General features: G+C 36.0%; 1 protein-coding gene across 10 annotated transcripts in view; it reads left to right on the top strand.

The window, feature by feature from the left end:
* PSD3 (pleckstrin and Sec7 domain containing 3) overlaps nucleotides 1–25388 on the top strand; it is a 588043-nt gene that overhangs the window by 396490 nt on the left and 166165 nt on the right. For all 10 annotated transcript variants that reach the window (XR_007402752.1, XM_035699985.2, XM_035699986.2 and 7 more), the window contains one exon: nucleotides 13488–13681. Coding sequence is in view for 9 of the 10 variants with exons in the window: in XM_035699985.2 (XP_035555878.1) it covers nucleotides 13488–13681 (194 nt within the window). In the remaining variant the exon portion in view is untranslated. The remainder of the gene's footprint in view (nucleotides 1–13487; nucleotides 13682–25388) is intronic.

The following is a 25388-nucleotide window of genomic DNA, read 5'->3' as shown; positions in this document are numbered from 1 at the left end:
AAGTAGGGGAATTTTGTAGGTTGTAAGGTTTTGAGATGTCTGGAATCTCAAGTAGAAAATATTACACTATTAGTCTTTATAAAAATATTCAGGCATGAATCATTCTTTTCATAATCAAGACCAAGAGCCCTGTTGTGTGTCTCCATCATTTTACTTTAACAAAGTATCATCATCCTGAAAATTTCTTAATGGTTCAGTGTACGCAGAAAAGTCCTAGTTAGGTGGGCTGTTTGCCATAGAAATGAGCTAACTTTATTTATAGAATTATTCTTATCAAAATATTATGTCTTCTCCTATATACAGTGGAAATAATCTCCCTTATGGGGAAGCACTGGCATTTATGATAAACTATAAAAGCAATAAAACCTCACAATAATGCAGTCAGGAATTAAGGAATAAAGTGATTGGTTCCCATTCTATGCAAATTCCATGTCTCAAATGAAGGCTGGTACAGGTTCCTCTGGGGATTACAGAGACATCGGAAGAAAGGCAGGAATAATAGAGAAACGGAGTGTACTGCAGGGGTGGAGGGGTAGCTGTTAGAGAAAGGGAAGGTCCTCACATTATTATCTGCTATTACATTCATCCTAGAAATCCCAGCCAACACAGGCCTATACCTACATATATTTAAGCCCAAAAAGCAACTACCACCAGATGGAACCAATCTGCATCTCAGACTAGGGTAGATTTTTACTCTCAGAGTTTGACAAGATCATTTCATTAATTTTCAAAATATCAAGAATACTTGTTTTGCAGGGTTGAATATTTTCAGCCCTCACTTATTTTCGGGGTTTTACTGAACATTTCTTTAATTATTGTTGTCCAACTATTTTTAATATTCAAGTATTCTAGAATATACAAGCTACTCTAACAGCAGACCTACCTAAAAGAAATCTAATGTATGCCACATATGTAATTTTTAAAATTTTAGTACCATATCATAAAAGTAATATATCAATGAAATTAATTTCACAATGTATTTTTTAATTTAATCCAGAGTATACAGAATATTATCATTTTAATATGTAAACAGAATAAAAAACTATGGAAACATTTTTTCCCATTTTTTCATACTGAATCTTTTGAAATCTGGTGTATATTTTTTTACTTATTGCACATCTCAATTTGGATTGTCCACATTTCAAGTTCTCAGTAGGTATATCTGGCCAGTGCTACCATATTAAACATTGTCCCTCTGTAAGCTTCTTTTCATTGATGTTTATTTAGAGAAAAATCAGACTGGGTGTGGAGTTTTTCCCTCTCCCTCTTTCCTCCCCCCACTGGTGTGTGTATGCTCTCTTATGTCTCTTTCTAAAATAAAATCTTTAAAAACACAGTTATTTGGTGATATGGAAGTAATATTTTAAGTTCTTTTTATCTTATGTGAGTGATTATTGCTTATATATAGGCATTATTATTATGTTTTAGCCACTTCTTCAGAAAATTATTTGAGATTGACATGTAATAAACGATCATTTTTTTTCTCTTGCAAGTAATGGGAAGTAGGTCTCCATTTTGCTTTTGTTTTTTAAGATTTTATTTATTTATTTGAGAGAGCAAAGGAGAGCACGAGCAGAGGGAGGGACAAAGGAAAAAGCAGACTGCCCACTGAGTAAGGAGCCCAATGCAGGGCTTGATCTCAGGACCTCGGGTTCATGACTGGAGCCAAAGGCAGGTGTTTAATTGACTAAGCCACCCAGGGCCCCTCCATTTTGCATTTTTTGACCAAACATTGATTTCCAGAAATGAATTAAGTACATTAATTGGGACATGACTTTGATGCTAACTCTTTAGTACAGTGCTTTTCAAATTGTGTTTGTGTTGACTGAAGTTGAAGAGTTTTTCATAGTCCTTCAGGACTTTTAAACGAATTTGATTCTGCATTCATTTTAAAATGTGTTTTAAACTTTTCAGCTTAAAATACAAAATGCCTGACATGTACTAAAAATGTACGCATTTATACATCATCATATTAATTTTTACAGATCTCAGAATACTGTCCTACTGCTATCTCACTTTTCTATTAATGAGTGATCTGTTTATGAAGTAGGCAACTTAAAATAAAAATTTTATCATTTATACCATTTTTTTTGCATGAATCAGAATTTTTACAAACCTGTATAACCATCCAAAGTACAAAATTAAACAGAATATTGAGGCTAACTACACTGATACATAGTCCAAGTTTTATAAATTCTGTGTTTGTAAAAAACTGTTCCCCAAAACAAAACAAAAAAAAATTAAGTTCCACCTTTCCAATTGATGATTTATAATAAAATACATTAAAATTTATAAAGCAGAATTATGTTTCATGAACTTCATACTCAGATTTTGTTTAGTTTACTCCCTCCAAAAGATTAATCTGCTTAGAAAACAAGCTTGGAAACCATGTATATAGTAGTGTCTCTTATAGCTCTTCATTTCTAAAATAATTAACATAATTCCCAGGATAATCATTGTTTTTTTTATTCATAACTAACCCCCCCAAAAAATTAGTTATGCCCAAATGCTAAGGACAAATTTATGAATAAATTTTGAAGTCAAGCAGCTAACAGTTCATTAACTTTTATTTAATGTGTCCTATTTTTCTCTTTTAAAAATGAGAAAATAGTACTTTTGGGTCATCTTAAAATACCCCTGCATAGCAAGTGGAAAACTGCAAAATAATAATTTACTATTATTTTTGTCTTGGACATAACCACTTAAAGCAGTCAAAATTGTTTTAGAAATAACTATGTGTGTCATGTGCTCTCTTATAGAAATGTAGCTTATTCACATTACAAAATATCTAATATAATCAGAACTTTCAAAATTTGTATTTCTGATGACTATCAAATTTAATAATATAGAATAATGTGAAAAAAATAAGTAATTTTTGTAAGCATGCTGTAAATAGGTGAAATTGGAAAGGAGTTATAATTTCTTCAGATAAATGTATTTTGGCTTGCTCACATATCATCAGTTGCACAAACAAAAAATTATATAGGACGTGACACAGAATGAAGTGATATTCAACAAGCAATATTTGAATGTGAACCTGCAGTTGTTTTTCTTTAATACAATGAATTACTTTTTGTTTTTCAAATGAATCCAAACTTATATCTTACCAGTATTAAATCTTAATAATGACAGTAGAATAATCTTTTTGAATATTAGGGATTTTCCTTCTGGATTGATTCCAAACTATGAAAGATCTATAAAACTGTATTTTTATATTATTATCATGATGGTATTTACCAACATAGATAATTTTTCATTATGAAAATAAAGCATAGAAACTAGAAGTACCCTAAATATCCTTCAAAAGATAAATAAAAACAAATCTTGAGAAAATGAAAATGGAAATACAATGTACCAAAACTTATGGGATGCATGAAAAACAATTCTAAGAGGGAAGTTTATAGCAATAAATACCTACATTAAGTAAAAAGTAGGATCTCAAAAAAACAACTTAATTTTATACTTCAAGGTATTAGAAAGAAAAGGATATACAAAACTGCAAATTAGAAGAAAAGAGGAAATAATGAAGGTCAGAGTAGAAATAAATAGTCTAAAAAGGACAATAGAAAAGATCAATAAAGCGAAGAGCTCAATTTTCAAAAAGATAAAATAAAGAGGACTCAAATAAAATTAGAAATGAAACAGACAGTTGGGGATCCCTGGGTGGCTCAGCAGTTTGGTGCCTGCATTCAGCCCAGGGTGTGATCCTGGAGTCCCGGGATCAAGTCCCACATTGGGCTCCTTGCATGAGCCTGCTTCTCCCCCTGCCTGTGTCTCTGCCTTTCTGTGTCTCTTATGAATAAATAAATAAAATCTTAGAAGAAATGAAACACATTACAACTGATACAACAGAAATACAATCAATGAAAAGATCATACTCCATGATCAGATGGAAGTCATTCCAGAGATGCAAGGATGGATTTAACATCTGCAAATCAATAAATGTGATGTACCACATGTTCAAAATGAAGTATAAAAAATGTATATGATTATCTTAGTAAACTCAGAAAAGCATTTGACAATATTTAACACCCTTTTATGATAAGTCTCAGAAAATTAGGTAGAGAGAGGATGTACCTCAACATTGGAAGGGCTGTATGTGACAAGCCATAGCTTATATCATACGCAACAGTGAAATACTAAAAGCAGATCCTCTATGATAAGGAACAATAGACAAGGATGCCCACTCTCAAAACTTTATTCAACATAGTACTGGAAATCCTAGCCAGAGGAGTTAGGTAAGAAAAAGAAATAAAAGATCTACAAATCAAAACGAAAGAAGTAAAATTACCTCTGTTTGCAGATCACATGATATAATATGTAGAAAAGCCTGTAAACTTCAACAGAAACACTATTAGAGTTAATAAATGAATTCAGTAAAGTTGCAAAATATAAATCTATATATGAAAATCCATTATATTTCTATATATTAACAATGAACCGGGGATCCCTGGGTGGCTCAGTGGTTTAGCGCCTGCCGTCGGCCCAGGGCGTGATCCTGGAGACCTGGGATCAAGTCCCACATCAGGCTCCCTGCATGGAGCCTGCTTCTCCCTCCACCTGTGTCTCTGCCTCTCTCTCTCTCCTTTCTCTGTCTCTCATGAATGAATAAATAAAATCTTAAAAAAAAAAAATGAACCATCAGAAACAGATTTTAAGTAAATTCCGTATGCAATAGCATCCAAACCACCAAAATACTTAGGAATAAATTTAATGAAGGAAGTTAAAGGCTGTACACTGAAAACTATAAGACACTAATGAAAGAAGTTGAAGAGGGCACAAGTAAATGGGAAAAGTACGTTGTGTTTATGGATTAGAACAATATATATTGTTAAAATGTCTGTACTACCCAAAGCCATCTACAGACTAGATGTAATCCCTATCAAAATTGCAATACCATTTTTCACAGAAATCAAACAAACAAACCTTCAGTTTGTTCACTGTTGTTAAGAGTCTTTTAATGGTTTGCTTCCCTCTCTGTTTTTTTTCCCCATATGTTCATCTGTTTTGTTTCTTAAATTGCACATGTGAGTGAAATCATACAGTATTTGTCTTACTCTGACTTATCTCACTTAGCATAATACTCTCTAGCTCCATCCATGTCATTGCAAATGGCAAGATTTCATTCTTTTTTATGGTTGAGTAATATTCCATTATATATGTATATACATATATACCTCTTCTTTATTCATCAGTCAGTGGACACTTGGGCTACTTCCATAATGCAGCTATTGTAGATAAGCTGCTATAAATGTTGGTGGGCATGTATTTTTTTGAATTAGCATTTTTGTATCCTTCAGATAAATACGTAGAACAATTGTTGGATCATAGAATAGTTCTATTTTTAACTTCTTGAGGAACCTCCATACTGTTTTCTACAGTGGCTGCACCAGTTTGCATTTCTACGCACAGTGAAAGAGGGTTCCCTTTTGTCCACATCTTGCCAATACCTGTTTCCAGCGTTGTTAATTTTAGCCATTTTGACTGGTATGAGGTGGTATTTTATTGTAGTTTTGATATGTATTTCCCTAGTGATGAATGATGTTGAGGATCTTTTCATGTCTGTTGGCCATCTGTATGTCTTCTTGGAAAAATGTCTATTCATGTCTTCTCATTTTTCAGTTGGATAACTCTTTTATTGGGTGTTGAGTTTGATAAGTTCTTCACATATATTAGGTACTAAGCCATTATCATATATGTCATTTGCAAATATCTTCTTCCATTCTGTAGGTTTCCTCTTAGTTTTGTTGATTGTTTCCTTCACTCTGTGAACATTTTTATTTTGATATAGTTCCAGCAGTTAATTTTTGCTTTTTATTTTCCTTGCCTCAGGAGACGTATCTAGAAAAATGTTGCCATGGCTGATGTCATGAAAGTTACTGCTTGTGTCCTCTTCAAGGATTTTTATGATTTCAGGTGTCACATTTTGGTCTTTCATCTATTTTGAGTTTATTTTTGTATATGGTATAGGAAAGTGGTCCAGTTTCATTCTTCTGCATGTAGGTGTCCAGTTTTCCCAACTACATCTGTTGTAAAGACTGTCTTCAATCAACAAAACTAAAAGGTAACCTATAGAATTGGAGCAGATATTTACAAATGACATAACTGATAAAAGGATTAGTATCTAAAATATATAAAGAATTTATAAAACTCAAAGGCCAAGAAACAAATAATCTGTTTTAAAAATGGGCATCAGTAGACATTTTTCCAAAGAAGACATACAGATAGGCAGCAGACATGAAAAGATGCTCAACCTCATGCATTATCAGGGAAATGCAGCTCAAAACCACAATGTAATAATCACCTCACATCTCAGAATAGCTAAAATCAACAATACGGGAAACAACAGATGTTGGTGAGGATGCAGAGAAAGAGGAACCCTCTTCCACTGTTGGTGGGAATGCAAACTGGTGCAGCCACTCTGGAAAACAGTGTGGAGGTTCCTCAAAAAGTTAAAAATAGAACCTATTCTATCATCCAGGAATCACACTACTAGGTATTTGTCCAAACGATGCAAAAATACAAATCAAAAAGGCTACATGCATTCTGATATATATGGTAGGATTATCTACAATAGCCAAATTATGGAAATAGCTCAAGTGTCCATCAACTGATGAATGATAAAGAAGATGTGGTGTGTGTGTGTGTGTGTATATATATATATATATATATATTCAGCCATTATAAAGAAGTCTTGCCATTTGCAATGACATGGTTGGAACTCTAGAGATTATTATGCTAAGGGAAATAAGTCAGTCAGAGAAAGACAAATACCATAGGATTTCATTCATATGTGGAATCTAAGAAACAAATCAACAAAGAGCAAAAAATTGATCTATGTATCTGTATTTATGCCAGTACCATAAACAGTACTGTTTTGATTACTACAGCTTTGAACATAACTTGATGTCTGGAATTGTGATACCTCCAGTATTTCTTTTTCAAGATTGAGATCTTTTTCAAGATTGCTTTGGCTATTTGAGTTCTTTTTATAGTTATATACAAATTTTAGGATTCTAGTTCTGTAGAAAATGCTCTTGGTATTTTGTTAGAGATTGCATTAAATCTGTAGATTGCTTTGGGTAGTGTAGACATTTTCTTTTGTGTGTGTGTGTGTGTGTGTGTGTGTGTAGACATTTTCAATATTTATTCACACAATCCATGAGCAGGGAGTATCTTTCCATTTCTTAACATTGTCTTGAATTTCTTTCATCAGTATTTTATCATATACAGAGTACAGGTCTTTCATCTCTTTAATGATGCTTATTCCTAGATATCCTATTGTGTTTGGCATAATTGTAAGTGGGATTATTTTCTTGATTTCTCTTTCTGCTGCTTCATTATTAGAGTATAGGAATTCAACGGATTCCACGGATTCCTATACTTTGATTTTGTATCCTGCAGCTTTCTGAATTTATCAATTCTAGTGATAATTTTTTTTTATTGTGGAGTCTTTAGGGTTTTCTATATATAGTATCATGCATATGTGAATCCTAAAATTTCTACTTCTTCCTTACCAATTTAGATGCATTTTACTTCTTTATGTGGCTTAATTGCTGTGGCTAGGACTTTTAGTACTATATCAAATAAAAGTGGTAAGAGTGGACATCCTTGACTGGTTCCTCACCTGAGTGGAAAGGCTCTGTTTTTTCTCATTGAGTATATTGGCTGTGGGTTTTTCATATAGGCCTTTATTATGTTGAAGTATGTTCCTTTTAGACCTACTTCACAGATTTTTATTATGAATGAGTGTTGTACTTTGTCAAATGCTTTTTCTGCATCTAATGAAATAGGGTTTTTATCCTTTCTGTACTCCTGTGACATATTTCATTTGACTGTTTTGGAAATGTTGAACCACCCTGTATCCTGGGAATAAATCCCATTTGGTCATGGTCATGGTGTATGACTTTTTTTTTTAATTTTTAGAGAGAGAGAGAACATGTATGTGGGGAGGCACAGAGGAAGAGAATCTTCACACAGACTCCCGGCTGAGCACAGACTCCAGTGTGGGGCTTGATCTCACAACCCATAAGATTGTGACCTGAGTCAAACAGTTAAACAACTGAGCCACTCAGGTGCCCTGGTGTATAATTTTTTTAATGGATTTTTTTGTTGGATTTGGTTTGCTAAGGTTTTGTTGAATTTTGCATCTATATTCATGAGAAATATTGGATTGTAGATCTCTTTTTTTTGTGGTATCTTGACAAGCAGTCTTGAGAAAGAAGAACAAAGCTGAAGGCATCATAAGTCCCGACTTCAAACTATACTACAGATCTACAGTAATCAACACAATATGGCATTGACATTTAAAAAAAATTAAACATACAGATCTATGGAACAGAATAGAGAACCTAGAAATAAACTCACAGAGATTTGTTCAATTAATTTTTGACAAGACAGCCAAGAATATATAAGGGAGAAGATTGTCCCTTCAATAGATGGTTTTAGATAACTGAATATACACCTGAAAAAGAATGCAAATGGGATGCCTGGGTGGCTCAGCATTGAGCCAAAGCTCAGGGCATGACCCCAGAGTCTCAGGATTGAGTCCCACATCTGGCTTCCTGCATGGAATCTGCTTCTCCCTCTGCCTATGTCTCTGCCTCACTCTCTCTGTGTCTCTCATGAATAAATAAATAAAATCTTTAAAAAAAAAAAAGAAAAAGAATGCAAATAGACCTCTATCTTCAACTTTGCACAAAAATCAACGCAAAATGGATCAAATATTTGAACATGAAACCTAAAACCATGAATCTCCTAGAAGAAAACAAAGAATAAGCTCCTTGACATTGATCTTGATAATAAATACATTTTTAGATTTAGGAATAAAAGCAACAATTAATGGAACTACATCAAACATTTTTTAAAGTTCTACACAACAAAGGAAACCATTAACAAAATAAAAAGGCCACCTACTAAATGGGAAAAGACGTTCACCCTGTTGGTGTAAATGTTAACTGGTACAGCCACTATGGCAAACAGCATAGAGGCTCCTCAAGAAATTAAAACTAGAACTACCTGGGGCACCTAGGTGGCTCATTTGGTTAAGTGTCTGCCTTTGGTTCTGGTCATGATCCCAGGGTCCTGGAATGAGCCCTGCATTGGGCTCCCTGCTCAGTGGGAAGTCTGCTTCTCCCTCTTCCTCTGCCACCCTTTGTGCACATGCTCTCTGTCTATCAAAAATAAATAAAATCTTTCAAAACAATAGAACTACCAATAATCCCACTTTTGGATATATAGGCAAAGGAAACAAAATAATCTGAAAGAATAACCTGAACTCTCATGTTTATAGCAGAATGGCTTACAATATCCAAAGTATGAAAAAAATTTAAGTGCCTACAGATAAGTGGGTAAAGAACATGAGATATATATATATATATATATACACACACACACACAATGGAATATTACGCAGCATCTAAAAAAAAGTGTGTGAATGTATAAAATATGTAGGGTGATGGATGTTAACTCAATGAGGGGACTCTTTTCACAATATGTGTGTGTATATATATATTAAATCCTCATACTGTGTACTCTAAAAATCTCACATTAGGGGATCCCTGGGTGGCGCAGCGGTTTAGCGCCTGCCTTTGGCCCAGGGCGCGATCCTGGAGACCCGGGATCGAGTCCCACATCAGGCTCCCGGTGCATGGAGCCTGCTTCTCCCTCTGCCTGTGTCTCTGCCTCTCTCTCTCTCTCTCTGTGTGACTATCATAAATAAATAAATAAAAATTTTTAAAAAATAAAAATCTCACATTAAATTGTCAATTACACTCAAAAAAATTAATAAGCAGCATAGAAGAGGAAATGTAATCCGTACAATAACGAATTATAATTTTCCAGGATTTTTGCAATATCCAGAAGATATTTTCTGAACATCAATAGTGACCATTAATTCAAAATAAATTAATAAATAAATAAATCTCTTACATTTCACTAATCAGTTATTACAGAGGGAGAAGAGTTGGAGAATCCTAGGCTAACGTCCCATGACCACAAACTAGATAACTGTCAAATCATCCTAAATAACCCAGAAATTGACATGAAGACTGACAGAAAAGCCCCACAACTAAAGGGAGAGAAGACATTGAAGAACATAGGAATTTCAGAGATGTGATTTAGGGGAGAAATGGAAGCCAGGTGCTACAGAGGGGAGAGAAGTGTGGTTGTAGAGAAGGATAAAAGAGAGTGGAGCACACAGGGGAACACACAAGGAGAATGTTTCCCCAAAGCCGTTGGTTTGGCAAACAACAAGGATGGGATTTCATGTCTTCTTGCCATCAGAGGAGCTTAGAACCTGGAGTTTTGTTTTTGTTTTGTTTTGTTTTTTTTCTAAGATTTTTTATTTATTCATGAGAAACAGAGAGGCAGAGACACAGGTAGAGGGAGAAGCAGGCTCCATGCAGGGAGTCCGACGTGGAACTGGATTCTGGGTCTCCAGGATCAGGCCCTGGACTGAAGGTGGTGCTAAACCACTGAGCCACCTGGGCTGCCCAGAACCTGGAGTTCTAAAGGTCAGAGGGCCTGGCTTACTTAGAGACTAGAGGGCACTGTGCTACTCCTGAAGAGAAAGGAGGCAAACAAAGCAGAGAGAACCAGACAGTATTATGCTGAGCAAAATAAGTCAGTCAGGAAAAGACAAATACCATATGATTTCACTCAAATGTGGAATTTAAGAAATAAAACAACTGAGAGAAGGGACAAAAAAGACACACACACACACAAATCAAGAAACATATCTGAGTGTAGAGAACAAAATGATGGTTACTAGAAGGGGGACGTAGGTGAGCAGATAAGTTAAAGAGATGATGGGATCCAAGGGAATGTGCTTGTGATGAACACCAGGTAATATACGGAAGTGTTTAATCACTGTATTAACACATGAAACTCTTACACTGTGTATTAATTAACTGAAATCAACTAAAAACTTATGGTGGCTCAGTAAGTAAAACTTGAGTGTCTCAATTGGTGAAGTGTCTGCCTGCAGCTTAGGTCATGGTCCTGGGCTTGAGCCCCACGTCAGGCTCCCTGCTCAGGGAGGAGCCTGCTTTTCCCCTCCTCCTTGGCTCCTGTTCTCTGTTGCTATCTCTGTCTCTCGCTCTCAAATAAATAAATCTTTTTTAAAAATTTTAAAATGTATTAAAAATCAGTTCCTCAGTAAAATGGAGAGGCAAATGGATAAACAAATATGGTCTAGCATAAAATGAAATAATATGGAGCAATAAAAGGAAACAAACTATAGATTTACACAATATGGATGAATCAAATATAATTTACTGGGTAAAAGAACTCAGTTTTATGCTATTTTGAAAAAGGGAAATCTATAGCGATGGATGACATCAGTAATTTTCAAGAATTGGTGGGGAAAGGAATTGACTAAAAGAGGGCAGCAGGAGGGAACTTTGTACACATAGTGAACACATTTAGCACCTAAATTTGGTTTTAAATACCATTGTCCAACAAGAAAAACTAGACTTCTTGGAGACATTTCTTTGGGGGTTGAAATAGGGAAAATTTAAGATGAGCTTGGAATATCATCTTGTGTTATCCAGAAGAAGAGCTTAAAAAACAAAAAGGAAAAAGAGAAAGGCATGCTGAAAGGACACAGAAACCTCTTTGATAGAACTCCCAGTGGCCAAAACTGAAAAAAATGGAGCAACAAATTTAATAATGATAATATTTTATCAAAAGAATAAGATTATACCCATGTGTCCATACTTACAGAAGAATTCCAATTACTAATGTAGAAGAAATGAGGGAAATAAACACCATTTGATCAGCACAATAAAAATTATCATAGGCAAGATCCACTGATGAGTTCTCATATTAGTGTTGAGAAATTTAAGGAGAAAGAGGGTATTTTCATAGTCACAAATTTTCTCCAAGACATTCACAAATGAAAATCACATTACAGAATAGAAACTTGCCAGACAGCACCTTAACCAAGTCATAAGGTTAATACCACTTGTCATAAAACATATATACCCTGATCTGATGCACTGAGAGGATGCATCACCCTGATAACCTTCCCCAAAATGTACAACCTCAGTCTAATCAAACAAACCTAAATGAGGGCTACTCTACAAAATCATTGGCTGGTACTACTGGTACTAGTACTCTTCAAATATCAAGGTCATGAAAGACAAGGAAAGATAAATGTTCTGTTGGTGACTGAAGAAAACTAAGAAATCTTAACAAGTACATGCACTGTGGGATCATGGATAGATCCTGGAGCAGGACAAATTTTTCTGAATAATGTTTTAAATTTAACTCACAGTATTTTGCACTATTGCTTTCTTCATTTGGAAATATTTACTATGGTTATGTAAGTTAAAATTAGGGGAACTGGATAATGGGCAGATGGGAATGTATGTACTATCTTTACAAACCTAGAATTATCTCAAAAATAGAAACAAAATATAGATATCTAAGGATCATTCCAGTGTTGTTTTTATATCTCACAATAATCAAATAGCACTGGAGAAAAAAAGACTTTTAATTTGATCACCAGATAAACACTTTTGATAATTATCAATTTTGTGGTTTATTTTAAATATATTTTAGTTGTGGTTATTTTGAAGTTTTAATAAATATATTCACTAATCAGTATCTAATGGGCAATAAAACCAGAGGTGATTCGGGAAATTGAACAGGTGAACCAAAACAAATGCTCTTAATTCGGTGATGTGTTCTTCAGCTGTATATCAGAGTTTATTTTCTTCTCTTCACTCCTCTTTATTGAGTGTAACCATTCACTTTATGCCTCTTTCATACTTAATGTACATTAGAATCTCAGAGTTAAATTTCCCTCCTTGAAGGAACAGAATTTTTAAAAGACTAGGCAATTACAGGTTTTCTCATGGCTGTTAGGATGCCCCACACTTTCGTGGCAGCTGAGGAAGTAGTCACTATAAGATGCCAAAGCACTGTGGGTAACGTCACCATCCTACCTCATTGATAGGTTTACCAGGGGCTTTACTATAAAAGAATAACCTGGTTATTTGGGGAATATAATAATCTATATAATATATATAATGAATAATCTATAATTGTATTCTGTATACTTGGAACTGTTATAAACCATGTAAAAATAAAAAATCAAAACCAAAATCATGATCTTTGCCAAAGAATCTCCACTCTTGAAAGAGGACAAGACAGGAAGAAACTGTAGTGGGTAGAAAGAGCAAAGGCTTTAGCTGTTTTTGCCATCATAGCCTCATTATTTCTTTGATTACTAGATCTGTGGCCTTGGGTTATTTATTCTGAGTTTGTTTCCTTATCTGTGCTATAGAATACAAATATCAGTCTTAGAAAATTGTTATAATCATTGATACCTGGCACATACACACATAGTAAGTGATAGCTGTTACTATAGTCTTTGTTATCAAGACTGATAGACTATTGGAAAACATGATAGTTTATTATATTAAATAACTTTAGTTATTGAATATTGTGTTAGGTGCTCAATCTGTGTTTTCTCCCTTTAGAGATGACGAAGAGAAAAAAAAATCTCCATCAGAAGGTACTGATGAGAAGGCTAATGGAACACATCCAAAGACCATCAGTCGTATCGGGAGCACTACCAATCCATTCTTAGACATTCCTCACGACCCGAATGCTGCTGTGTACAAAAGTGGATTCTTGGCTCGGAAAATCCATGCAGATATGGATGGAAAGAAGAGTAAGCACAATTTATTGTCATTGTCTATTTCACTTATTTCATCCTGAGGCTCAAAATTTAAAGTGAATTTATCTGAAGTAAAGTCACAAATGAAGAAATATTATATTAGGTTTATCTAGAGAAGTGTTAACTGAAGTTTGGTGAAACCTCTAACCCTAAGGCAGAAATCCATTCTGGCACCTGCTTTTCTCCAAGTAAAATTATAAAGCTTCAGAAATGGAAGACCTCTTACAGATTATTCATTTCCAACCTTTTATTCACTTATTTACCCTTGCCTTCAACAAATATAATTCTAAGTACTTAGCATGGGCTCAGCATCAAAAATATAGCAGTGAATAGGATTGGCAAGGTCCCTGTCTTCATGGAGTTGATATCTCTGGTTGGTTGAAGGAAAGGGGGAAGAGTGGATTTATAACACATAGAATAATCAATAATGTAAGATCCCACAGACAAGGAAGGGAAAGAATTTCAGTCCACACACACGTTTGAATGGATTGGCCTTTATGAGAGATGGATGGGAGGTGTGTTGTAGGTAAGCATGGTATAATTAGTATTGGAAAACTAAAGGAGTCCCATCTGATGGCTCTGTGAAGTGTGAGACATTGTTATCTACTGACAGGTAATGACATTTGAAATTTAAAAGAAATGAAGTGTGTTTCTGTGCTTGGAAAAGCCAATGCAGAGAGTGAAATAGCCATTTGATATACTTGAACAGGTTAAGGTAAGCTGGAATGTATGCTCAAAATTAGTAGGTTAAACCTTTAAGGTGTTCCTTTCTCCCTATAAACGCAAACATGCAGTGCTTGGATGGACAGTACCACTATTTCTATCTGGCTGGGGACTTTTTCTTAATGTGTTAGCACATTCTATTGAGTTACAGTCAAGAGAAACATTGTAATAAAGTGGCTTTGACACTGCCTTTTGATGCTGAGTATGTTTCTTAGTTTTTCCAAGTTCCTTAGGAGTACCTCTACCATACATCTTGTACACTCTATATACTAGCCTATTAGACTACTTAATTTTCTCTAAGAGAATTATTTCTGGATTCTTATAGTTGCCAGTGACAGCAAGTCTGACTGGCTTAGGGAAAAAGGCAACAACACACTTCAAATGAATTGTTTCCAGGACATTTTGTCCATTTCTGTATCTGCATTACATTGCATGTCACCTTTACTCTTTGAAACAGGTCTCTTTTACATTGCTGGGTACAGGATTATTAGCAGCATTATAGAGCATGTGTTCAATTTTGTCAACAAAAAGTATTCTCCTTCTTCCCTGATTTTGAATTTACTATAATCTGGGGCAGAACTCCGATTTGTATGACTGAGGGATAGAATACTGAATTGACAGCTCTCACTTGGTTGAAATGCAAAGAGGAAAGCTCCCTCAAGAACAAATAAGATAGGGGGCACCTGGGTGGCTCAGTTGTTTGAGCATCTGCCTTTGGCTCAGGTCATGATCCCAGAGCCCTGGGATAGAGTTCCACATTGGGCTCCCTGCTTCATGAGGAGCCTGCTTCTCCCTCTGTCTCTACCTCCCTTTCTTTGTCTCTCATGAATAAATAAAATCTTAAAAAAAAAAAAAAAAAAAAAAAAACGAATAAGATACGGTTCTCACAGAAAAGGAGTTCTTTTTGGTAGACAAAGCAATAATCTTCTCTTAGTTGCCACCATACACACACACACACCCTTTCTCCAGCCACTTCAAATGAAGCTTTTGCTGAACACGGTACTGTTTTCCATTTATAGCCACAGGTATATTCATCTCTGTCCCACATGTTTTGCCTAGGAATAGCTCCCATCTCTAAGGTTTAAATTTGCAGGTTGGTGTCCATTTTCCTCAGGTGAGGATGTAAATTTCACTCTATGGGCTAAATGAAAAATACAGAAATATCTGACATATTTCATATAAAGTACTAGATGAAAAAAGCAGAATAACTGTAGTTTAAAATACCAGTTCAGGAAAGGCTCAAAAAGGGAAGCAAAAACAGCAATTTTACTACATTATGCTGAACAAAGATAACAAAGTTAACCTACTTGAGCATCTTTTCATTGACTCACTTCCCTAGCAATGGATTGACATAATTGGTTAACTCATTCCAAAGAGTCCCCAGATTCAGCCTACCAGTGAAATTTTCTTTCTTTCTTGTTTTCCTGGGCCACTTCTGAGGATTATTTGAGAGAATTCCCTTGTTGGAAGCTCTACTCCCTTAACAGCCCACTGTATATGCATATAGGTACAAAACCTGGGAGTTGCTTAGTAGTTGAGCCATCACAGACCTTTTATATCATGCTAGATTTTCTTGCCAATATAACTCATTTAGAGCCTTAGTTAACTCCTTTGAGAACTTTAGATTCATTAAGGCAATTTTTAAGTGTCCTGGGACTTTTGTCATTTTAGCAACTTAAGAATTTCTGCAAAGGGGAGATCCTGCCCCTGAGCACCAGCACAAGGCCCTGCCTTCTGAAGCCTGGAGTTTCAAAAGTCAGCAGACTTGCCTGGGATACTGCCCAGAGGGCATTGCCCTGTTTCTGGGAGGAGTCAAACAACCCAGAAGCAGACTGTGGAAACAGCAATCTGAAAAACACCAGGAACAAACAGTGGTGAGATTATTCACTCTTCTAGGTGTGCCTCCCCGAGAAGCAGCATAGGTAGATACTCCTGTCCAGGAGCAAAATAACTGACTAGTGCTACTTCCTTTCCCACCCCTCAACATAAACAGTAGCCACCTGTAGTGAGCTGCAGAGTACCCACATTGGCTGTCTAACCTCCTTACAAATCCAGCACCCATGCAGTCTGGTAGTACTGCCCTTGTCAGTGAAGCTTGCCTCAGTCCCAGTGCTATAGGCCTTTTCCACAGAGGAGCAGCAAAAACCACTGCCCACACCATGGCCCCTGACCAGAGAGTTCTACATGACTTCAGTTTAAGTGGAAGTATCAGGTCTCATTTAACAAGCTGACCAGAGCGCACCTAGTTGAAACATTTTGGGCAAAGACCAAACACTTCCCACTGCAGGCAACGAGAGACTGCAGATGACAGGCCGGAAGGATACAGCAGCCAAAACACAGTAGCAGAGAGCACACAGCACACGCACACAGAGAATCTGAATTCTGAACTACCAAACCCTGGACCTATATGATCTCTTCCTCAGAAAGTCATGACTATCAGGAGCAGGAAACATACAGGCTTTCTGACACAGAGAAGAAGACAGAGACAAAATCCCAAGGTGGAGGAATTTCTTGCAAATGAAAGAACAAGATAAAAGACACAGCCAGGGATCCCTTGGGTGGCACAGCGGTTTGGCGCCTGCCTTTGGCCCAGGGCGCGATCCTGGAGACCCGGGATCAAATCCCACATCGGGCTCCCAGTGCATGGAACCTGCTTCTCCCTCTGCCTGTGTCTCTGCCTCTCTCTCTCTCTCTCTCTCTCTCTCTCTCTCTGTGACTATCATGAATAAAAAAATAAAAATTAAAAAAAAAAAGACACAGCCAGATATTAAGCAGAACAGGTATAAAGTAATATGACTGGTGAAGAATTCAAAGCACAATCATTAAGGATATTTGCTGGCTTGAGAAAATAATGGAAGACCAGGGAGACCCTTACCACAGAGATAAAAGAGTAAAAAAAAAAGTCAGAAGTGAAAAATGTGATAACTGCGATTCAAAACAGACATGATGTAATGAATACAAGGATGGGTGAACCAGAGGCACAAATAAGTGATGTACAGGATAAAATAATGAAGCATATTGAAGCTGAACAAAACAGAGAATTCTGCAACATGAGAATACTCTTAAGGAACTCAGTGCCCCCATCAAACATAATAACATTCATGTTATAGGTGTGCTAGGAGAAGAAGACAGAGAAAAGTTGACAGGGAATTTATTTGAGAAAATAATATATGAAAACTTCCCTTAACTGGAGAAGGAAACAGACATCATAGATCCAGGAAGCACTAAGTAAGAACTCCCATCAAAATCAACAAAAGCTGGGGTGCATGGGTGGCTTAGTCACTAAAGCATCTGACTCTTGATTTCCGCTCAGGTCATGATTTCAGGGTTGTGAGACTGAGCCCGTGGAGCATGGGCTCCGTGCTCAACAGGGAGTCTGCTTGAGATTCTCTCTCCCTCTTCCCCTCCCTCCCTCCCTCCCTCTCTCTCAAATAAATAAATAAATCTTTTAAAAAAATGAAAGCTGGCCAACAACATACTGTAATTAAATCTTATGAAATATACTGATAAAGAAAAGAGTCTTAAAAGGAGCAAGAAAAAAAGAAGGACCTAACTTACAGGGAAGACCCACGAGGCTAGCTTCAGATCTTCGACATAAGTTTGACAAGCTAGAAGGGAGTGACATGATATATTCAGAGTACTGAATGGCAATAAATCTGCAGCCAAGAATATTCTATCTAGCAAGGGTATCATTGAGAATAGAAGGAAAGATAAAAGAGTTTCCCAGACAAAAACTAAAGGAGTTTGTAGCTATTAAACCAGCCCTATATGAAATATTGAAGGGGACTCTGAGTGAAAAGGAAAGAACAAAGTGACAAAGACAAGAAAGGTATAGAGAGAAATCTCCGAAACCAACAACAAAACAAATAAAATGGCACTAAATACATATCTATCAATAATTACTCTGAATATAAATGGACTAAACACTTCAATCAGCATATAGTGTCAGGATGTATTTAAAAAAAAAAAAAAGACCTATCTAATGCTGCCTACAAGAAACTCAGTTTAGACCTGAAGATACCTGTGCATTCACTGAAAGTGAATTTCTCCATTTGGAGAAATGCTTACCATGTAACTGGATGTCAAAATAAAGCCAGAGTAGCAAGCAATATTCTGTCAGAGAAACTAGACTAAACCAAAGACTGCAAGAAATGAAGAAGGGCATTATATCATAACAAAGGGCACAATCTAACAGTAAGGTCTAGTAATTGAAGTATTTATATGCATAATATGGAGGCATCAAATATATAAAAAAAACAAACATAAGGGAACTCATTGAAAATAATACAGTAAGAGTAGGGGATTTTATCACCCCATTTATATCAGTGGACAGATCACCTAAGCAGAAATTCAAAAAGGAAACAATAACTTTGAATGACACACTGGAAGTTCACAGATATATTCAGAACATTTCATCCTAAACCAGCAGAATGCACATTTCTTTTTGAGTGCACATAGAACATTGTCCAGAATAGATCATGTACTAGGTCACAAATCCGTTCTCAGCAAGTACAAAAAGATTGAGATCATGCCATGCATCTTTTCTGAACAGAGTGCTAGGAAACTTAAAGTCAACCACACACACACACACAGAAAAAAAAAAAAAAAAAAACTATGGAAAGACTAAAAACACATGGTGGTTAAATAATGTGCTACTTAAACAATGTGTCAACCTGGAAATCAAAGAAGACATAGAAATGTACATGGAAACAAATAAAAGTGAAAACAATGGGGCAGGCAGGGTGGCTCAGCAGTTCAGCACCACCTTCAGCCCAGGGCCTGATCCTGGAGACCCGGGATCGAGTCCCACATCAAGCTCCCTCTGTTCATGGAGCCTGCTTCTCCCTCCGCCTGTGTCTCTGCCTCTCTCTCTCTCTCTGTCTCTGATGTCTCTGTCTCACTTCTCACCTACTCTAATCCAATCTTTATAAAAGAGGCAGTCTCGAGAACTAAGACTGCTCAGCCTTATCCTGGAGTGGAGTATCTAGCCAGGGTCTCAGTTTTCCCAGAGGGGTAGACCGTACGGTAAGGTAAGGAAATGGGTGGGACGTAGGTGTGCCTCCACAATGGGAGGTAGGGTTCTTCTAGCTCGTGTGACACAAGGAGTAAAATCCGGTACTCCCCCTCTTTCCTCTGGATTGCCCAACTGTGGCCATGGCCCAGTCTTCTTTGTTGTCACTCTTAGTATCCATCGTTCCTCCTGCGTCCATGGCAGGGTCACCAGCCAGTGCAGATTCTGTTGGCATCATTCTGATTCGCTGCAGGGGCTAGAATGTGTGTGGTATATGTGTGACTGTCATTCTTTCTGCATCCCCCTGCTCCGTTTGGTTTATCTGTTGTGTCTTCTACCCTGCCTTTATTTTCAGTTCCAACTCTGCTCTGTCCTATAGCTTTATTAAAACAGGAGTGTGTGGGGCTGAGGTCAGGAGTATAAGTACCTGCCTTGGGCGCTATTCCTTATACAACAAAAATATTAAATTTTTTTTCCTCCTCAGTAAAAGGAAAAAAAAAAACCCTAATAGATTAAATCTTAAAACAAACAAACAAACAAACAAAAAAAAAAAAAAAAAGTGAAACAATGGTCTAAAACCTTTGGGATGCAGCAAAAGGAGTCCTAACAAGGAAATATATAGCAATATAGGGTAACCTCATGAAGAATCTTACCTAACCTTATTCCTGAAGGAGCCAGAAAAAGAACAATAAATGAAGCCTAAATCCAGCAGACAGAAGAAAATACTAAAAATTAGAGCAGAAATAAGTAATATAGAAACTTAAAAAACAAAAAATGATAGATCAATGCAACCAGGAGCTGGTTCATTGAAAAAATGAACAAAATTGATAAGCCCCAAGTGAGACTTACCAAAAAGAAAGAGAAAGAAACCAAATAAATAGAATGGGAGGAAAAATAGCAACCAACACCACAGAAATAATTATAAGAAAATATTATGAAGACCTATATGCCAACAAGTTGGACAACCTGAAAGAAATGGATGTATTCCTAGAAACATATAAACCACCAAAACTGAAAGAGGAAGAAATAGAAAACCTGAAGAGACCAATAATTAGCAAATAAATTGAATTAATCCAGGCCTAGGTGGCTTCACAGATCAATCCTCCAAACATTTAAAGGACAGTGAATACCTATTCTTCTCAAGCTATTCCAAAAAATACAAGAGGGAGGAAAGCTTCCACATTCATGCTATGGGGCCAGCATTACCCTGAATTCAAAAATAAATGAAGACTCAACTAAAAAAGAGAGCTATAGGCCAATATCCCTGATGCTTATAGATGTACAACTTCTCAATAAAATAGTAGCAAAACAAATCAAACAGTACATTAGAAAAAAGAAATCCTTCACCAGGGTGCCTGAGTGGCTCAGTCAGTTCTAGCATCTTGCCTTTGGCTCAGGGCATGATCCCAAGGTGCTTCCCCATGCTTTTGCTCTTTCTCTTGCAATCTCTCTCTCAATCTCTCAAATAAATAAATGCAATCTTTAAAATAATTTTTAAAAATCATTCACTACTATCAAGTGGGATTTATACCTGGCCTGCAAGGGTGGTGTGATATTTGTAAAGCAATCAACATGATCAACTACATTAATGAAAGAAAAGACAAGAACCAAACGATCCTTTCAAAAGATGCAGAAAAAGCATTTGAAAAAATATATATAACATCCATTCATGACAAAAAAAAACAAAAATTCTCAACATATAATAAAGGCCATGTAAGAAAAACCCACAGGTAGTATCCTCTTCAATGGGGAAAACCTGGCAACTTTTCCTTTACAGTCAGGAACAAGACAGGGATGTCTACTCTAACCACTGTTACTTAACACAGTACTGGAAGTTCTAGCCAAGCAGTCAGTCAACAAGAAGAAATAAAAGGCATCCAAATTGGCAAAGAAGAAATCAAACTTTCACTCTTTGTAGAAGACATGATACTCTATATAGAACACCTTACAGATGCCGTCAAAAAATTGCTAGAAGTGATACACGAATTCAGTAAAGTTCATAGGACACAAAATCAACATACAGAAATATGTTGTACTGAGTAATCAAGGAATCAATCTCATTTAAAATTGCACCAAAAACTGTAAGATACCTGGGAATAAGCCTAACCAGAGAGAAGATCTGTACTCTGGAAACTATAGAACACTTACGAGAGACATTGAAGAGGACACAAAGGAATGGGAAAAAAATTCCATGCTCATAATTGAAAGAACAAACATTGTTAAAATTTCTGTACTACTCAAAGCAATCTACACATTTAATGCAATCCCTATCAAAATGCCACCAGCATTTTTCTCAGAGCTAGAACAATCCAAAAAATTGTATGGGACCACAATAGATCCTGAATAGCCAAACCAAACTTGAAAAAGAAAAGCAAATTGGAGGCATCACAGTTCCAGTCTTCAAGTCATATTACAAAGCTGCAGTGATCAAGACACTATAATACAGCACAAAAACAGACACAATCAATGGAACAGAATAGAAAACCTAGACATGAACCCACAAATATATGGTCAATTACACTTTGACAAAGCAGGAAGGAAAAAGGAAAAAGTCTCTTCAACAAATAGTATTGGGAAAACTGGATGGAAACATGCAAAAGAATGAACCTGTACCAGTTTCTTATGCCATACACAAAAATAATTTCAAAATGAATGAAAGGCATAAGTAGGAGGTAGGAAACCATCAAAATCCTAGAGGAGAACAGACAGCAACCTCTTTGACCTCAGCCACAACAACGTCTTAATACTCATGTCTCCAAAGGCAAGCGAAACAATAGCAAAAATAAACTATTGGAACTTAATCAAAATACAGATCTTCACACTGTGAAGGAAACAGTCTGCAAAACTAAAAAGCAACCTTCAGACTAGAAGGTGATATTTTCAAATGACATATCAAATAAAGACTTAGTATCCAACATATACAAAGAACTTGTCAGGGATCCCTGGGTGGCTCAGCAGTTTAGCACCTGCCTTTTTGGCTCAGGGCATGATCCCGGAGTACCAGGATTGAGTCCCACATTGGGCTCCCTGCCTGGAGCCTGCTTCTCCCTCTGCTTGTGTGTCTGCCTCTCTCTCTCTCTCTCTCTCTCTCTCATCAATAAATAAAATCTTAAAAAAAAAACCCAACCCCCCAAAAACAAATAATCTAGTTTAAAAATGGGCAAAAGACATGAATAGACATTTTTTTCAAAGAATACATCCAGATGGCTAACATATACATGAAAAGATGCTCAGCATTACTCATCATCAGGGAAATGCAAATCAAAACCATAATAAGATACCACCTCACACCTGTCAGAATGGCTAATATTAACAACACAGGAAACAACAGATTTTGTGAGGATGCAGAGAAAGCGGAGCCCTCTTACAATGTTGGTGGGAATGCAAGCTGGTGAAGCCACTGTAGAAAACACTATGGATGTTCCTCAGAAAGTTAAAAATAGAGCTACCCTTCAATCCAGTAGTTGAACTACTAGGTATTTATCCTAGTAGGATACAAATTTAATTCAAAGGGATACATGCACCTCCAATAGATACATGTTACTAGCAGCAGTACCAACAATAGCCAAATAATAGAAAGAGCCCAAATATCCCATGGGGACTGATGAATGGATTAAGAAATGTTATACAATGGAATATTCCTTAGCTCCCCACCTCAAGAGGAATAAAATCTTGCCATTTGCTATTATGTAGATGCATCTAAATATTAGGCTAAGCAAAATAAGTCAGAGAAAGACAAATGTCATATGATTTCACTCATATGTGACATTTAAGAAACAAAAGAAACCAACATAGTGGGGAACAAAGAGAGAGCCAAACCATATAAGAGACTCTTAAATATAGAGAAAAAACTGAGGGTTGCTGTAGGGGAGATGAGCGGAGGTGGGAGGACCAGTTAATATTTAAATTGATATAGGTATTAAGGAGTGCACTTGTGATGAGCACTGGGTATTGTATATGATGCATCACTAAATTCACTAAATCACTAATTTCACTAATTCTGAAAATAATATTTCTATATGTTACCTTACTGGAATTTAGGTGAAAATTTGGAAAAATAAAAATAAGTTATTTTGGAGTGAGAAGGATTGTAACATTACTGCAGTACATCCTTAGTATAATATATGTTTAACTTTATAAGAAACCTCCCAACTTTTTTCTAAAGTGTCTACCATTTTGCATTCTGGCCAGCTCTGCATGTTAAATCCTCTTTATAAAATGATTCCTTTATCATGAAATGATCCTCCTTATTCCTGGTCATTACTTATTTTGAACTATAATAATGGTGACTCCACCTTTCTTCTTAGTTTTTGTTTGATATTTAGACATTTTCCCCACATTGTTAATCTATGATCTTGTCTTGAAAATCATTGTATAAAACATATGACAGAACTTGTTTTTTATTCAGCTTATGATCTCTGTTTTCGTTAGAGTGCTTAGACCATTTATATTTGTAGTAATTACTGATATAGTTGACTTTAAATGTTCAATATTGCCATTTATTTTTACTTATTCTATCTTTTATGTTTTCCTCTTTTCCTGCTTTGTTTAGGATTGTGCATATGTTCTGTGTGGTTCTGTCTTCATTATTAGTGCATTAGCTGTGCCTCTTTAATAATTTTAGTGATTTTTTTTAGGATATACAGTATAATCTTTCATTTGGCACAGTCTATTCTCAAATTTTACCACTTCATGTGTACATTGAAACTCTTACAACAGATTATTTTCTTTTCTATTTCCCTTGCTTTTGTGCTATTGTCCTCTGTTTTACTTGTGCATAAAACTCAGGACATTGTGATTATTTTTGCTTTAAATAGAAATGTAGTTTTTACTTTTACCCACAAATTGACTATTTCTGGCATACTGAGTTTCTCTTTGCATTCCCAATTTCCATTTAGTACCTTTTTTTCCTGCTTAAATAATTTCCTTTAATATGTCCTGTAGTGACATCCTGTTAGCAAGAAATGTTCTGTTTTATTGTTTTTTTAAAAATTGTACACTGCACCTTGATTTTAGGAATTTTTTTATTACTGGTTGCAGAATTTTTTGCCAGTGTTTTCCTTTTCCTTCAGTAATTTAAAAAATGTTCTATTTTTCAATGCCCTGTGTGGTTTTAGACAAAAAGCCTACTGACATTATTTGTTTCTCTGTACCTATCATGGTTTTATTCTCTCCTTCTGGCTGCTTTCAAGATTTTTCTTTTTATTTTTGATTTTCATCAGTCTTATTATGAGCTGGCTTAATGGGATCTTCATTTTGTTTTCCTTGTTTGGTACTGTTTGATGTTCTTAGATTCATCAGGTTACATTTTTCACCAATTTTGGAAATCTTTTGGCCATTTGTTCCATTGCACTCACTCCTCTTTCTGGGATTCTCCTTTCCTGTATATTCAACTACTTGATATTACACAAAAAGTTCATTAAGACTATTCTATTTTTTTCTAAATTTTTTTTGTACTTTTAGGACTTTCTTTTAGTAACTTCTTTTACTGCTGTTTCTTCAGTTTTGCCATAGTAAAATTTACCAGCACAATAGCAGACAAATTGATCAGTGGGACAGAATAGAAAACCCAGAAATGAACCCACAAATATATGGTCAACTGCTCTTCAACAAAGCAAGAAAGAATATTCAGTGGGAAAGAGAGAGTCTGTTCAATAAGTGATATTGGGAAAACTGGATGGAAACATGCAAAAGAATGAAACTGGACCAGTTTCTTACACCATACACAAAAATAATTTCAAAATGGATTAAAAGCCTAAATGTGAGATGGGAAACCATCATAATCCTAGAGGAGAACACAGGCAGCAACCTCTTTTATCTCAACCAGAGCAAGTTCTTACTATGCATGTCTCCAGAGGCAAGGAAAACAATAGTAAAAACAAACTGTTGGGACTTATTCAGGTTAAAAAGCTAATGCACAACAAAGGAAGCAACCAACAAAACTAAAAGACAGCCTATGGAATGGGA

This window comes from Canis lupus, chromosome 16 (genome assembly GCF_003254725.2).
Source record: "Canis lupus dingo isolate Sandy chromosome 16, ASM325472v2, whole genome shotgun sequence".
Classification (NCBI taxonomy): Eukaryota; Metazoa; Chordata; class Mammalia; order Carnivora; family Canidae; genus Canis; species Canis lupus.
This window is presented reverse-complemented; position numbering and strand designations above follow the sequence as displayed.